Raw genomic sequence first — 13,399 nt, forward strand, 5'->3', positions numbered from 1 at the left:
AAAAAAAGCTGTAGTAGTAAAAAAAAAAAAAAAAAAAAAAAAAAAAAAAAAATAATTAATAAAAATGCAATAAAACTATCCCCTATTTTGTAAATGCTATAAATTTTGCGCAAACCAACCGATAAACGCTTATTGCTTATTGCGAGTTTTTTTTACCAGAAATGGGTAGAAGAATACGTATCGGCCTAAACTGAATAAAAACTTTTTTTTTCCAGATATTTTTGGGGGATATTTATTATAGCAAAAAGTAAAAAAAAAATGATCAAATACCACCAAAAGAAAGCTCTATTTGTGGGGAAAAAAGGACGCCAATTTTGTTTGGGAGCCACGTCGCACGACCGGCAATTGTCAGTTAAAGCGACGCAGTGCCGAATCGCAAAAAGGGGCAAGGTCCTTTAGCTGCATTTTGGTCCGGGTCTTAAGTGGTTAAAAGGGTAACTCCACTTTCGCGGGAAAAAAATATAGCGTATTAAAATTGCAACTCTAGAGATATTATAAATTGACGGTTATTAAAAATTACCTTTCCTTTTCAATCTGCAGCACTGTAATTTTCTGTAAAATGCAATATGGGCACCTGGAGGCGTTCTTTACACAGATGGTATACAGAACACCCCCCATATATGTCATTTCCTGTTTGTGTGATTGACTGATTTGCCCAGAAGTCTGCTCTAAGATACAAGTCAGATTTTTGGCATCCCCTGCAACAAAAATTTCATTTTTGGTCACAAGCTCCAAAAATGGAAACAAATCACATCTACCACGCAGGCAGACATTGCCAATTTCCTCATTAGAGCCCTGCAGGTTCAGCAGCTGATTGAAAATGATAAAAACAAGCACATGGACACAAACCGCTATTTCTTCAGAATAACAAAAAGGTAAGAATCTGCAACAAAGTTTGTTAAAATGCCTGAAATGTTCATAGATCACACAGAGGGGAATGTTTTTTTGTTTAGTTTTTTTTTTTTTAACAAAAGTGGAGTTACACTAAGTATAGGGGTGACCAGTGCATGGTTTAGAGGTGATGGGAAGATGTCTGTAGTGAGTGAGATTAGGATATTGTAATTAATATAGGTTTTGCTGATCATTACCCCTTAGTAAATAAGTTGCCCATGTCGCGGATATTACGTCTGAATCTGGCAAATGTCATACAGCTTGTTATGACCAGAGAAAACACATCTAGTAGGGCTGATCAGACAAAACTACAACAAAAATGGCAAAGTGAACCCCAACTGGTAAAATAGAAAACTTAGTGATATTTGTCAAAATGGGCAATATAAGAGTGTCAAGTATCTTGGTTCAGTAAAAATACTTACAAGTCCTTTTTGGGTCTATAGTTTCCTGTATAAATGATGACTTTGTTAAATGGCAACAGTAAGTGTGGAAAAATCCTGGATACTCTAGCACACACGAGTCAAGCAAAAGGCCCATGGGCTGAATTCGGCTCGGCGGGCCATTTCATGAGGCCCCATCACCTCTACTGTAACTGCGGCACCCCCCCCCTCGGTTTTTCTCCCCGCCTTGCCTCAGCAGTTGGCGTCAGAGAGAATGATAGAACCCCTCCGCCAGATCCTGCGCTGCTCCGAGCAGACGCAAACAGGCTGGCATGTGCCCCCCCCCCCCCCCCCGCAGCAGAACTGCTCCTACAGATCCTGCGCCTATAGCACCCCCTCATCTCCTGGTTTCAGCATTTAGCAGACTCCAACCATCCTCCAGACCCTACGCTTTCTGCTTACCAGCTCTGCCCCTCGGCACATGGCGGACTCTTGAAGTTTGATGGCTGGGTCTTGATATCCGAGTTAGGAAGGAGGGAGTGCCCTGGACATCTGCTTCTAATTATAATACAATTCTATGCCAGTTTAAAAAGGGTTGCACACCACTGGTATAAGTTATTACTAAAACCAGTAATCAACTGCAGAGGCAATTATTTAATATGATAAAAGGGCAGAAACATTTATACAGTAATACATAAATCGCCCAATCATAATACTGATGCAAGGCCCCTGCTTTAGATGTGCACTGTGAAACACTGGAAGGAAAGGGCCAAGTGTTTCAAATAATCATACAAGCAAAAGAAACAATGAAAATGAATTGTTATGGATCACTTTTAATTGAAACACATGATTCAATATGCATTTTGTAAAATAGGAAAAAAAAAAAAAAAAAAAAACACACAAGAGCCAAATCCACAGGCCACCTTTTGCTGTTGGCAAGGACCAGGAACAGCGAGCGAAAAGCATATTATTGTCGCAACTCTGCAGTCATCTGTGGACATAAATCAAGTAATACAACAGGTCCTGTAGGGGAACAAAAACAAAATAAAAAAAGTGCCCACTCATTTGTAACCTTACCAGATATGGCAGGATGTCCTTCATTATTCTCAGTCCGTGGAACATCTGAGATAATATGGAAACATGCAAGCATATCAGCTAAAAAGAACATGTAACCTAACATTGAGACAAGTCTATAAAGGCAATCCAACAGGGAATATTTACAGCAATTCAAATAAGAAATACAAGCCGGTTCTCCTGGACCTCCAAGAGCAGACTCTGCTAAAAATCATCACACATCTAAGCTTGATGTGAGTAACTGGAAAAAAAAAGGGACCAGGAGAGTAATTTTCAAAACTGCCATGGAATATAAGATCATCTATCAGAAAATATACATACAGAATTACTTACAAGCCAAAAAAAAAAAAGAATTTTTATGAACATTAAAGAAATTATGTCAAAGTAAATACAAACTGATGAACAAAATGTTAACAAAAAACATTCAGCCACATTTTACTTAAAGAAAAATATTGCCAACATAAACCAGCACACAACTAAACAAATGAGTCTAGAAAAGTCATCATGTAACTGGTAAAGCTCTGGCAGACAACTTCATATTTACACATTTAAACATCCTGTGTCCTCATCAGTTACTCCTTCAGATGCTAAATGGATAAACTGCATTCCAAATGCAGGACACGGGTCTAATCCGAGTCACACGTGGTTAATGCCTCCAATTCTGCCATGGAGTAACTTGTTGAAGGAGCGCTCGTTGGCGGTTTTTTGGTATAATCTCTATCCATTAAAATCGTTCCACGCGAGTAGTTAGAAGGTTGCCTGAATTTGGAGCCGAAGGATGGGGAAAAACTATAACTGGATTGTACCATTCCCAGACCTGAGGTGGAAAAGTTACTTGCAGGGTTCTCAGGGACTTCGCAGGCCATATCAGCATCATCAACATCTTCACTGGCCACATCGGGCACCGTGGGATTAGCAGATGCCTTCATGGCTGGAGGAGGGTTCTCTAGTTTCATCTTCTTTTCTGGAATATCCACCTTGTGTGGAGCACTTGCAACCTCTGCTTCCGGATCTTCGTCTTCAGAAGGTATTAAATCTGCAGGATCTTCTTCAGTAGCTATTAGTTTGTAGTAGGATTCAAGTTCTTGCTGCATTGCTTGGTTACCGGTAGAATCACTACAGGGGGAAGGCCCACTTTCTGTAGATTTTCTCATATCAGTGGTGGGTTTCGGAGTTGCAATATGTGTGATTTTTATGTCTTTGCAGCCTGGGTCTGATAGGTGACCAAACAAAGAGGTGGGCAGAGACAACGGCTCCCTTTTAAATTTTTGGTTCAGTTTGGAAGTTGAATTAAAAAGGGTTTTTGGTGGCCCAACAGGTATCACTACTGAACGCATTTGTTTTATATCCAAAACTTTTTGGGCTTCTGGGGGGTTTGTTTTAGTACTTTCCGGGGGTTTCATTTTATTCATTTCTGGGGGTTTCATTTTATTCATTTCTGGGGGTTTTATTTTATTTGTTTCCAGGGGTTTCATTTTATTTGTTTCCAGGGGTTTCATTTTATTTGTTTCTGGGGATTTCATGTCATACGCTGCCGGGGGTTTCATCTTGTTATACGTTGCCGGGGGTTTCATGCTGTTATACGTCTCCCGGGATTTCTTTTTATACGTTTCCTTAGGTTTGGAAACTTGAATAGAATACTCAAGCCGACCGGTCAGCGGGTTCATTGACAGAGAAGGACTCTGTCCAGCCTGAGAAGCTGTTTTTTCAGGTTTAGAACCAGTCTTTGTTTCTACAGGGCTCCTCTCCTTCTTTGGAAAGGGCCCGATTAGTTTCTGAACTTTTGATGTACTGTTCGTTGAACTGCCTGCAACTCCTTTAGCTGGCTCAGGTAAAACATTCTTACTGTGAGGCTCAGATTTTCGAGGAGCTGCTGCATGGCCTGAACTTTTACTCGACTGTGAAGTGTGTTTTTCTTGCTGACGTTTCTCAGAACTTTTGCTCTCTGCTAACTTACTGGAATTGCTTGAACCTGTTTTAGAGGTATTTGGGGATGATTCGTGTTTTGAAGAAGGTGCTGCTTTACTGCCTTGTCCAGCCTTCGCTTTAGCACTCTGCTGAGGAGCATCTGCGGGTACCTTTTTAAACAGCATATCATACAACCCACTGCTCTTATTTGGCTGGGATGTAGTAGTGGTTTCAGGCGGCTTTGGAATCGGTACTATATTCTGATTAGCATCCTCCTTTTTTGTGACCGTTTGTGTTGGATGTGGTTTGGTTTCTTGAGTTCCTTTTAAAACCACCTCTTTACCTTCAAAAGCTTTAGAAACAATATCTTCTGACAGAATGGTCTGAGCACTGCTTGTGACTACGGGTAAGGATTTGGATATAGCATCAGCAGACTTTATGGACAGGAACGTGTTTAGAGGGGCAGGCTTGTTTACAGTCATGTTTGACTTTCTTAGGAGAGCCAAAGGAACTGGTAGGTTTGGTCTAACTTTTATACGTGGGGCATTGGAAGAACCGGGTGCGACAAAAGAGGCAGCGATGGAATCGGTGATCAGTGTGGAGGTTGTTGAAGATGGAGTACCATGGGAATTGCTGGGTTTACCCAGAAGCTTAATTTCAATTCCCTTTGACTTGGCGTTTTGTCCTTTGGCCTCCTCTTCTTTCACTGCTGCCCCCTCAACTTTTTCTGTGTTACCAGCCGCTTGATTTTTGTCATCTGTTGGCTTCCATGTAAACGTTCCAAATGCGGTGGCTTTTACTGACTCTTTATCTGGGGTTTTAGACCTCCGTTTTGGATCAGTCTTGACCGGCTGGCTTGATGCGTGTGATCTGTGCCTGCTGTTGCTCTTGTCCACCTCATGGTCTTTCTTTGCTTTCTTTGATCGGCTGTGCTCTTCATTCTGCATTTTACGTTTCTGCTCTGCTTGCTTGCGCGATGCCTCAAGCGCTGCGGACAAGCTGGCCTTTTTTCTCTCGCGACGAGACACTTCATACTTGGAGTTTTCATCTGTATATTTCTGTAAAAAAAAAATATATAGCGCATGTCATTTTAATTCATGTAACTGAACCAAAAAAATAATGCATCACACTGTTGCTTATTAGAAGGAAACAAACCAGACCTCATACAGAAGTTACTTCAGCGTGTGAACACCAGAAAGTGGAGTATTACAAGTATTTGCAAAGCATTCAGAACATCTGAATTGAGACCATCATGTGAACCTGTGCTCATAGTTTCGAAGGTTATCTGCAGGTCTACAGAGAAAGCAACTCCAGGTTTATCTTCACAGAATCTGGCATAAACCTAAAAATTTCACGTGCTCTGTTAGGCAAACACCAACCACAACTTCTGAGGACAATCCACACATTGCCTGGTTCTGCTCCTTCTGGTTGCTGATGAAGGATGAGCTGGGTTAGGTCTGAACTTGGTCGAAACTCAGCTTGGCAGTCGGTCACATGATCGCATTCCCTACCGGCCCAGTTAATGGCAGCCAGGGCATTCCTCACCCTGCAGCTTCAGATTCACACAGAGTGCGGGAATGCTTATGACATCTTTGACCCAATATGGCCACATTTGGTCAATGTCATTGACTTAATATGGCCATTGTAGGCAGATGTCACAAGCATCCCTGCCTCTTTTCGTACATGCATCTGCAGGGCAGGGAATGCCCAAGCCAATTTTGCCTGGCAGGGATGTGACAGTTTTCCACAGGTTCTTCTGCATTTAGTTTGGACCAAACCCAGTTTCTTTTTATTGATGACTGCTGGCTATCAGGAAGAAGAAAGGCCTTAGATTGACCATGGTAGCTGTTGAATTTTCATAACAGAGAGACCAGATATTGGGAATAACCAGCATTTGGAGATAGAGAAAGGAAATAAAACAGGCCTGCAATAAAAAAAAAAAAAAAAAAAAAAAAAGAAGTATGGCTCCTGCATGCCCCATACCGCATACAGCCCTAAAAGTACATCTATAGATAAAACCTGTCTTCAAGATTCACCCCATTTGTGAAACTTTCTCTCACTTGTGTGTTGACAGGAAGTGATGAGAAACTTCTTGATAATGGGACAGGCGTTTTAACGCTCCCCTGCTATATCCAAAATCAAAAAAGGTTTTAAAACTTGCATATAATTTGCCACATTTCTACAAATATCCAGCTTGTGGCTGAATGTGGACAGTCTTAGTGAAGACGATATCAACTACATTGGCTGCCATCCAGAGATCGTCTGCTGTACACTTGACTCTCGGGGGCCAGTTCACACCATAGAAAAGCAGTCCAGGTGCGTTCCAGATGCTTTTAAAGCATGCACGTTTTTGACACTTTCCAGTGCGTTTTTGGTGCAGTCTAGCGCAATTTCCCCCATTCTTTTTTCTTAACCTTAAGGACATGTGTGTTCCAATGCGTTTTACAACGTTCCAGTACAGTCCAGGAAAAAAAATATGTGTTCTACATTTTTTTTCTGGCAAGCACTGGTGTGAACCATGCCATTGAAAAACAACCTACTTTCCATGCAGAAAAAAATAAAAAATAAATAAATAAATAAATAAATAAATAAATAAAACGCACTGGACTGCATGTGGTGGGAACTGGCACGTAGACCAGAGACAATAGTACTTTAAGTTCCAGGAACCAGAAATTTTCTAGCAAGGTAGCAAAGAAGATTCTAAATATTGAAAAATATGCCAATTATTAATTTCCCATAAGTATTTGAAAGTGGATCCATCAACTCAATATCCATCAATATCAAATCGGCATCAACGCTTTACTGGATACATTTAAAATAGATAAGCTACAATACTTACAGTTTCTAGAGAAACTGCTGCTCCGGGCTCCCTCCAATGCTGATCAAGTAACCAAAATCATAGGAACGTGGTGTCAAGATTGTTGAAAAAGGAGAATCAACCAATCTGAACACTGGTGCTGTTCTTAAACACAGAATACATGACCAGGTTTTGCTCATTTGAACTGGAAGCACTTACAAAAGCTGCATCTTGCATTCCAATATTAATGCCCATCGGGGAGTAGGTATGTCATGTGAAAACAACAAGGGCTAGTCAAGGGCAGGGTCAAACAAGAAAAAAAAAAACGGAGAGGAATACATCGGATCTGGGCGGCTGAGGGCTGCAGAAATGTCCCAACATAGACTATACGTTTTGACGATTTCACAACACCATAGTTTAAGGGAAGTTATAAAGCGGACCTTTTCCCCCCTCCCTAATTATAATGAACCAACATTTGGGATCAAAGAAACCACTGCACACCGGAGCAGATCCTAGTAAGGATGTGTACATGGGAAAGTCTTTGCCCCCCCCATACTTGAAATCCCAAGCTGCCATTTTAGCCAATTTGGTGGCAGACTTCTTTCTTGTGCTTTGGACGAGCCCACTAATGATATCCACATCTAATCTTGGGATTGCACTATACTAGATCTAGTGTGGTTGCTTATTGTTTATATGATGACAGCGTGCATCCTTATGCCACTGGACACCCTCAATGCTGGAGCCAAGGCAACGTATAAACAATAACATGCATAAGATCACTTATGACATCTGTGGGCGGAAAAAGGCATTTTTACCCCCGAATTCTCCAGGGATCTCCAAGTTTACCCAAGAGACATCCCTAAGGGGCTCTGGTAACGCAACCTTCCAGGGGAGCCGCTGGGAAGCACCGCCTATGTCACAAGTGCCTCGAAAAAGGAGTAAGAGATGCAAGTTGAATTTTACACACTGGAATGTGTTTACAGCTCATCATGTTTTTTCGGTTGGGGGGAGGGTGTCTGCCTTAAGGTGCACACCAGTTACATTTTCCTGGCTGCAATGAGAGATGCACTACCACCTGTAGCACTACTCATGCACCCTCTTTTATCCAAGCTTGGGTGAAGCAATACAAAATGCAGAAACTCTAAAGCCTGGTACAAACGATCGGATTTTCCACAGAAAAAGCGTAGGACTTTTGTCCAAAGGGTGTTGGCCATGATTTGGTCTTGCATACAAAAAACGGCAAAGAATTGTCATCCAACAAACACAAAACCACATGTTTTTTCAGCTCTTTATCGCCACCCTTGGACAACTTCTGCCAATGTTGTCTTATGGTTAGCATTGCTTCTGAGCATGCGTGTTTGTATTTCTTTCCGACAGACTTGTGTACACACAATCAGAAAATCTGACAGCGCATTTGTTGTCGGAAAATCCGACAATTATCCGACGGAGCATACAAACAGTCGGATTTTCCGGAAAAAAGCCTGCCATCACACAATTCCCGTCAAAAAATAAGATCGTGTGTACGAGGCTTTAGAGACAGCAATGGTATTCCCAAAGAAATCTAAAAACAGGCATCGTTCATTTTCTGTAGTTGTTAGTGTAACCCCCTTCATAGTTTCTTAAAGCAGATGTTGAATGTAGGCATAAGAACACCTTCACTTGTTACTCAAATGATCAATATGCAATTTAAGTTTATTAATCAGTGTGGCTTTCAAGAGGTTCCTCCAGACTCGGCGACGTCATCTTGGTCTTTCTGCTGGCTCTGTATCAAGATTAAAACTGGTGGCGAGGACCAGCAGGCTCCTGTAAAATATTACTGCACCCTGCCTCAGATCTTCTCTTAAAGGCCCCCTCAAGCAGTCCGCTGCTTCATGGTAGGATCTTCGATAAATGCTGGCCATCCTAATGGGTGGCTCCCAGTCACTATACTGCAGTCCCCAAGCATTACATGAAAGAACACATCACCAACATCTCTTTCCCGCTGGCCCACTGAACACTCTGATGATCAGTTGCTAGATTATCTAAAGGCTCGTACAGACGATCCAAATTTATGGCCATAATTGTCTGACGGACGTGTTGGGTCGTAAAATCCGACCGTGTGTATTCTCCATCAGACAATTACTGGCCGAATTAACGACAACAAAAGTTGGCTCTTCATGCTCACCAATTGTTGGGCTATAAATCGGTTATGTTGGTTTATCTGATCGTGGGTCCAACTAAAATCTGATGTACAAACATGCATGCTCAGAACCAATGTTAAACATCAGCCAACAATAGCAGAAGTAACCCAAAGGATGTCGGTAAAGAGCTGAAAAACCATGTGGTTTGGTGAATGTTGGCTGAAAATGTTGTGCAGTGTGTATGCAGAACAATTTCACAGGCCAAAATCCATGGAAAAGTTGGTTGGAAGTCAAATGGTGTGTACGAGGCTTTACATAGCAACTGATCAGCAGATTGCACAGGTTAATGTTGCAGCACCCAGTGGCCAGTAAGAAAAAGCAGGCCAGGGATGTTGTCTTTCACATAATACTCTGGGAATAGGAGTACAGTGACTGACAAACCCTAAAGTTCAAGCCCACCTGCGATGAAGACCAAAAAATGACTGAAGGCAGAGAAAGTCAATAGATGTAAGAGGAGGGCCAACAACAGTACAGATCAGAAGAAGAAGCAACTAGTGATTCAGACAGTAAAATAAGGTAGGCTCAAAACAGCTGCTGCAGGTTCAAAGAATATACAGTGGAGATGTTTGCAAGGAATTGAGAGTAGTCAGTTTTAAACATGGAAGAGAACTTTCTACAGGTGTGCATAAAGACAAAGTTCAGCTTTAAATCAACATCACACCACTGCTGCATATTCATCTTGCCAATAATCTTCCTGCATTCCTTCACCCAACCATGTACAGTTTCTGGAGCAATGGAAGACTTATGGAAAAAAAAAAAATCAAAAAAACAAACCTTGAATTTTTCATTGTGAGAATACGTTCGGAGATGTTCATCAGCTTGTACATGATCTGCAAAGGACTGTTCGCAAAGCGAGCAGTAGTAGCCTTTAGTTGGAACCATGAATTCTGGACCTAGGGGGTCGAGTACAGAAATGTCAGGGACATACAACATGACTGAGCTCTTGTTGCATTTACTGATCATGTACACAGGGTGACTCACCTTTCAGAGGGACATTTGTCTTATTTTTCTTTGGACTATTGACTTCAGGCTCTTTGTTCTTCACCCAGGGCCTTTGCGGTTGCTTCAAACTCTATTACAGTACATAAAAAATACAGATATGATGAGAATTTAAACATGTTTTATAAATAAAGCTTACCATGTGTGCACCCAGTACCACAATTTATCCACAGTAAACACAAAAATTCCCCTCCACCTGCAAACCGAAAAATAAAACAGCAGTCCTGATCCGTACCTCATGGTGCTTCCTTTCGTGGAAATGTAGGAGAAATTCGAGTACATTCATGCACACGCTATTGCAGTCCTCGCACCAATGTCCACCAGAATCATAATACTCAAAAATGTCCCCGCCCTCAAAAGGAGGCGGGTCCTCTTTCTTGGGGGAGACCTTTAAAGGAGGAGCACTAGACCGTGGACTTTTCGACCTGGGCTTGTCCCGTGATGTCAAGATTTCGTCAGAGCTTGACGAGCTAGACGAGCTGCTAGACGAGCTGCTACTCCTGTCAGAGCGGCGTTTTGGGGATTTTGAAGATCGTTTAGGCTTTACGTCGTCTTCTGCCTTTGCTGACGAGCGAGTGCTGGTGGAAGGGGAAACGTCCCCTGAAGAACCTGATCTGCCCTTGGGCTTAACGTCAGCCTTTTTGTCGGTTGCAGGTGATAAGTCTCTGCTGGAATTTGAGTCGCTCCTCTCTTTGGAGTCCTGGCTCGTCTTCGAGTCGTTTTTCTCCTTGATGCTTCCACTGGATTTTGCATCAGTACTGGAGTCCTGGATAAGAAAGAAGAAGCATCTAAGCAAATAGGAACTGAAAAAATTTGAAATAAAAAATGGAATAACTTCCACAAAAAAATAAATATGGCTGAGGAAAAAAAATAAAATAAAAAAATAAGAAAAAAAACATAGAGCCACTGAAAGGAGATGTTATAACTTCAGTGCTGCCTGAAAAACAGGCCTTCTGAACACTGCTCACCCGAGGAGAGAGAGGGCTCTTTTCCCGTTCTTTATAAGATTCCTTTTTGTCTTCAAAATCCATGGGGGTAGCACCCAGGATCTCCGCCACCTTGACCAACTGCTGTTGCTTCTGCTTGATATCGGAAATTTCCTTGTGAAGAGAGCAGATCTGCCTGCGGGCACTATCCGTAACATTGCTCAGCTCCTCCAGGAGAGGGTCCTTGTGACCATCTTTTTCCCGACGCTTCTTCCGCAGGAGAATCCCTGTGACATGACAAAAGCAATATGGTGGCTGTAAGCATTTTACTGCGAAAGCAAATTATTTCAATGGAATGTATATAGTTTTACGGACCCACCCACCGCTTGGTCCATGTATGATAGGAGTAATAAAAGAAAAGGGTTCCTCACCATGCTGTGTACGCAGCTGCTCCACCTTTGTGCTTAGATTCTCCAAGCTTAAGGTTTTGCCTTTCAGCTCCTCCTTGAGTCCATCCAATTCATCCAGCACCTTAAATAAATAGAAGCATTTTTTTTTTTCCCACACACGTCATCTCAACATTTCAGTAAATTAAAATCCAGCCTAGTCTCAGGCAAGACAAGTGAAGGAAATTAAAACACTGGAGGGTCCGCACTTACCTTGAACTTAAGCCACTTAGAACTGCTTCTTCTAGTTTAACAAGTTATGATACATCAATTACAGCACTGACCGTTGTCAATGATGTGCAAATGGAACCTGCAACGTGGGGCACTTACCACCAGTATTATGCATTGAGCCCCAAGGCAAAATAACAAAAGCATAGAAGAGTGACCACAGAAAAAGACCAAGTAGTCCATCGACTGCTCCACTTTTTTTTTTAATTTACTTTTGTCTGAATATAAATGTTAAAGGAGTACCACCCAAAAATTTAATTTCCGCTTTTTGAATTCCCCCATTCGGTGTCACATTTGGCACCTTTCAGGGGGAAGGAGGGGGCAGATACCTGTCTAATCCAGGTATTTGCTCCCACTTCCGGGCATAGATTGCCGCAGCATCCCCGGCTATCTATGCCATGTCTGGCCCCTCCTCCGCTGTCTTCTGGGAGACACGTAGGTCCCAGAAGACAGCAGGGACCGGTGAGATCACGCAGCGCGACTCGTGCATGTGCAGTAGGGAACCAGGCTGTGAAGCTTCAAGGCTTCACTTTCCAATTCCCTTACTGAAGATGGCGGTGCCTCCACCCGGGAGCCGAGGGACAGATCGGATTCGAGTGAGGACAATCGCTGGCGCCCTGGGCAGGCGAGTATCCCAATATTAAAGGTCAGCAGCTGCGGAACTCCAGTTTAAGATAGGCAGCCAGCAACTGGAATCATCCACACTTTAGCAATGATATGCAGCCGGAAACTGGAATCATCCACATATGATCTTTATTTACCACAGGGTGAATACAGAAAATAAACCTTAGACGTTTTGGTCCATGGCCGTGGGCCGAAACACATAAGCTTTCTTGTTCTGCACTAACCCTGTGGCAAATAAAAATGATCGCATGTGGATGGCTCGAGTTGCCAGCTGCCTATCCTTGCCATTGCTAAAAAGTGTGGATCATTCAAGTTACTGGTTGCCTATCCTTGCTATTGCTACAGTGTGGATCATTCCAGTTACTGGTTGCCCATCCTTGCTATTACTACAGTGTGAATCATTCCAGTTACCGGTTGCGTATCCTTGCTATTGCTACAGTGTGGATCATTCCAGTTACCGGTTGCCTATCCTTGCTAAAGTGTGGATCATTGCAGTTACCGGTTGCCTAGCCTTGCTATTGCTACAGTGTGGATCATTCCAGTTACCTGCTGCCTATCCTTGCTATTGCTAAAATGTGGATCCCAGTTACCGGTTGCCTATCCTTGCTAAGTGTGGATCATTCCAATTACCGGTCGCCTATCCTTACTATTGCTAAGTGTGGATCATTCCAGTTACCGGTTGCCTATCCTTGCTAAAGTGTGGATCATTCCAGTAACCGGTTGCCTATCCTTGCTATTGCTAAAGTGTGGATCATTCCAGTTACCGGTTGCCTATCCTTGCTAAGTGTGGATCATTCCAATTACCGGTCGCCTATCCTTACTATTGCTAAAGTGTGGATCATTCCAGTAACCGGTTGCCTATCCTTGCTAAAGTGTGGATCATTCCAGTAACCGTTTGCCTATCCTTGCTATTGCTAAAGTGTGGATCATTCCAGTTACCGGTTGC

General features: G+C 42.5%; 1 protein-coding gene across 2 annotated transcripts in view; it reads right to left on the reverse strand.

The window, feature by feature from the left end:
* Window positions 1-2,084: 2,084 nt before the first annotated feature.
* Window positions 2,085-13,399, reverse strand: part of ZNF318 (zinc finger protein 318) — a 35,935-nt gene continuing 24,620 nt past the window's right edge. For both annotated transcript variants that reach the window (XM_040351739.1, XM_040351738.1), the window contains 6 exons: window positions 11,587-11,686; window positions 11,198-11,442; window positions 10,465-10,995; window positions 10,212-10,302; window positions 10,005-10,123; window positions 2,085-5,311 (listed from right to left, as the gene is read on the reverse strand). In XM_040351739.1, coding sequence (XP_040207673.1) covers window positions 2,972-5,311; window positions 10,005-10,123; window positions 10,212-10,302; window positions 10,465-10,995; window positions 11,198-11,442; window positions 11,587-11,686 — 3,426 coding nt within the window. In that variant the 3' untranslated portion in view covers window positions 2,085-2,971. The remainder of the gene's footprint in view (window positions 5,312-10,004; window positions 10,124-10,211; window positions 10,303-10,464; window positions 10,996-11,197; window positions 11,443-11,586; window positions 11,687-13,399) is intronic.

The sequence above is a fragment of the Rana temporaria genome, chromosome 4 (genome assembly GCF_905171775.1).
Source record: "Rana temporaria chromosome 4, aRanTem1.1, whole genome shotgun sequence".
Taxonomy (NCBI): Eukaryota; Metazoa; Chordata; class Amphibia; order Anura; family Ranidae; genus Rana; species Rana temporaria.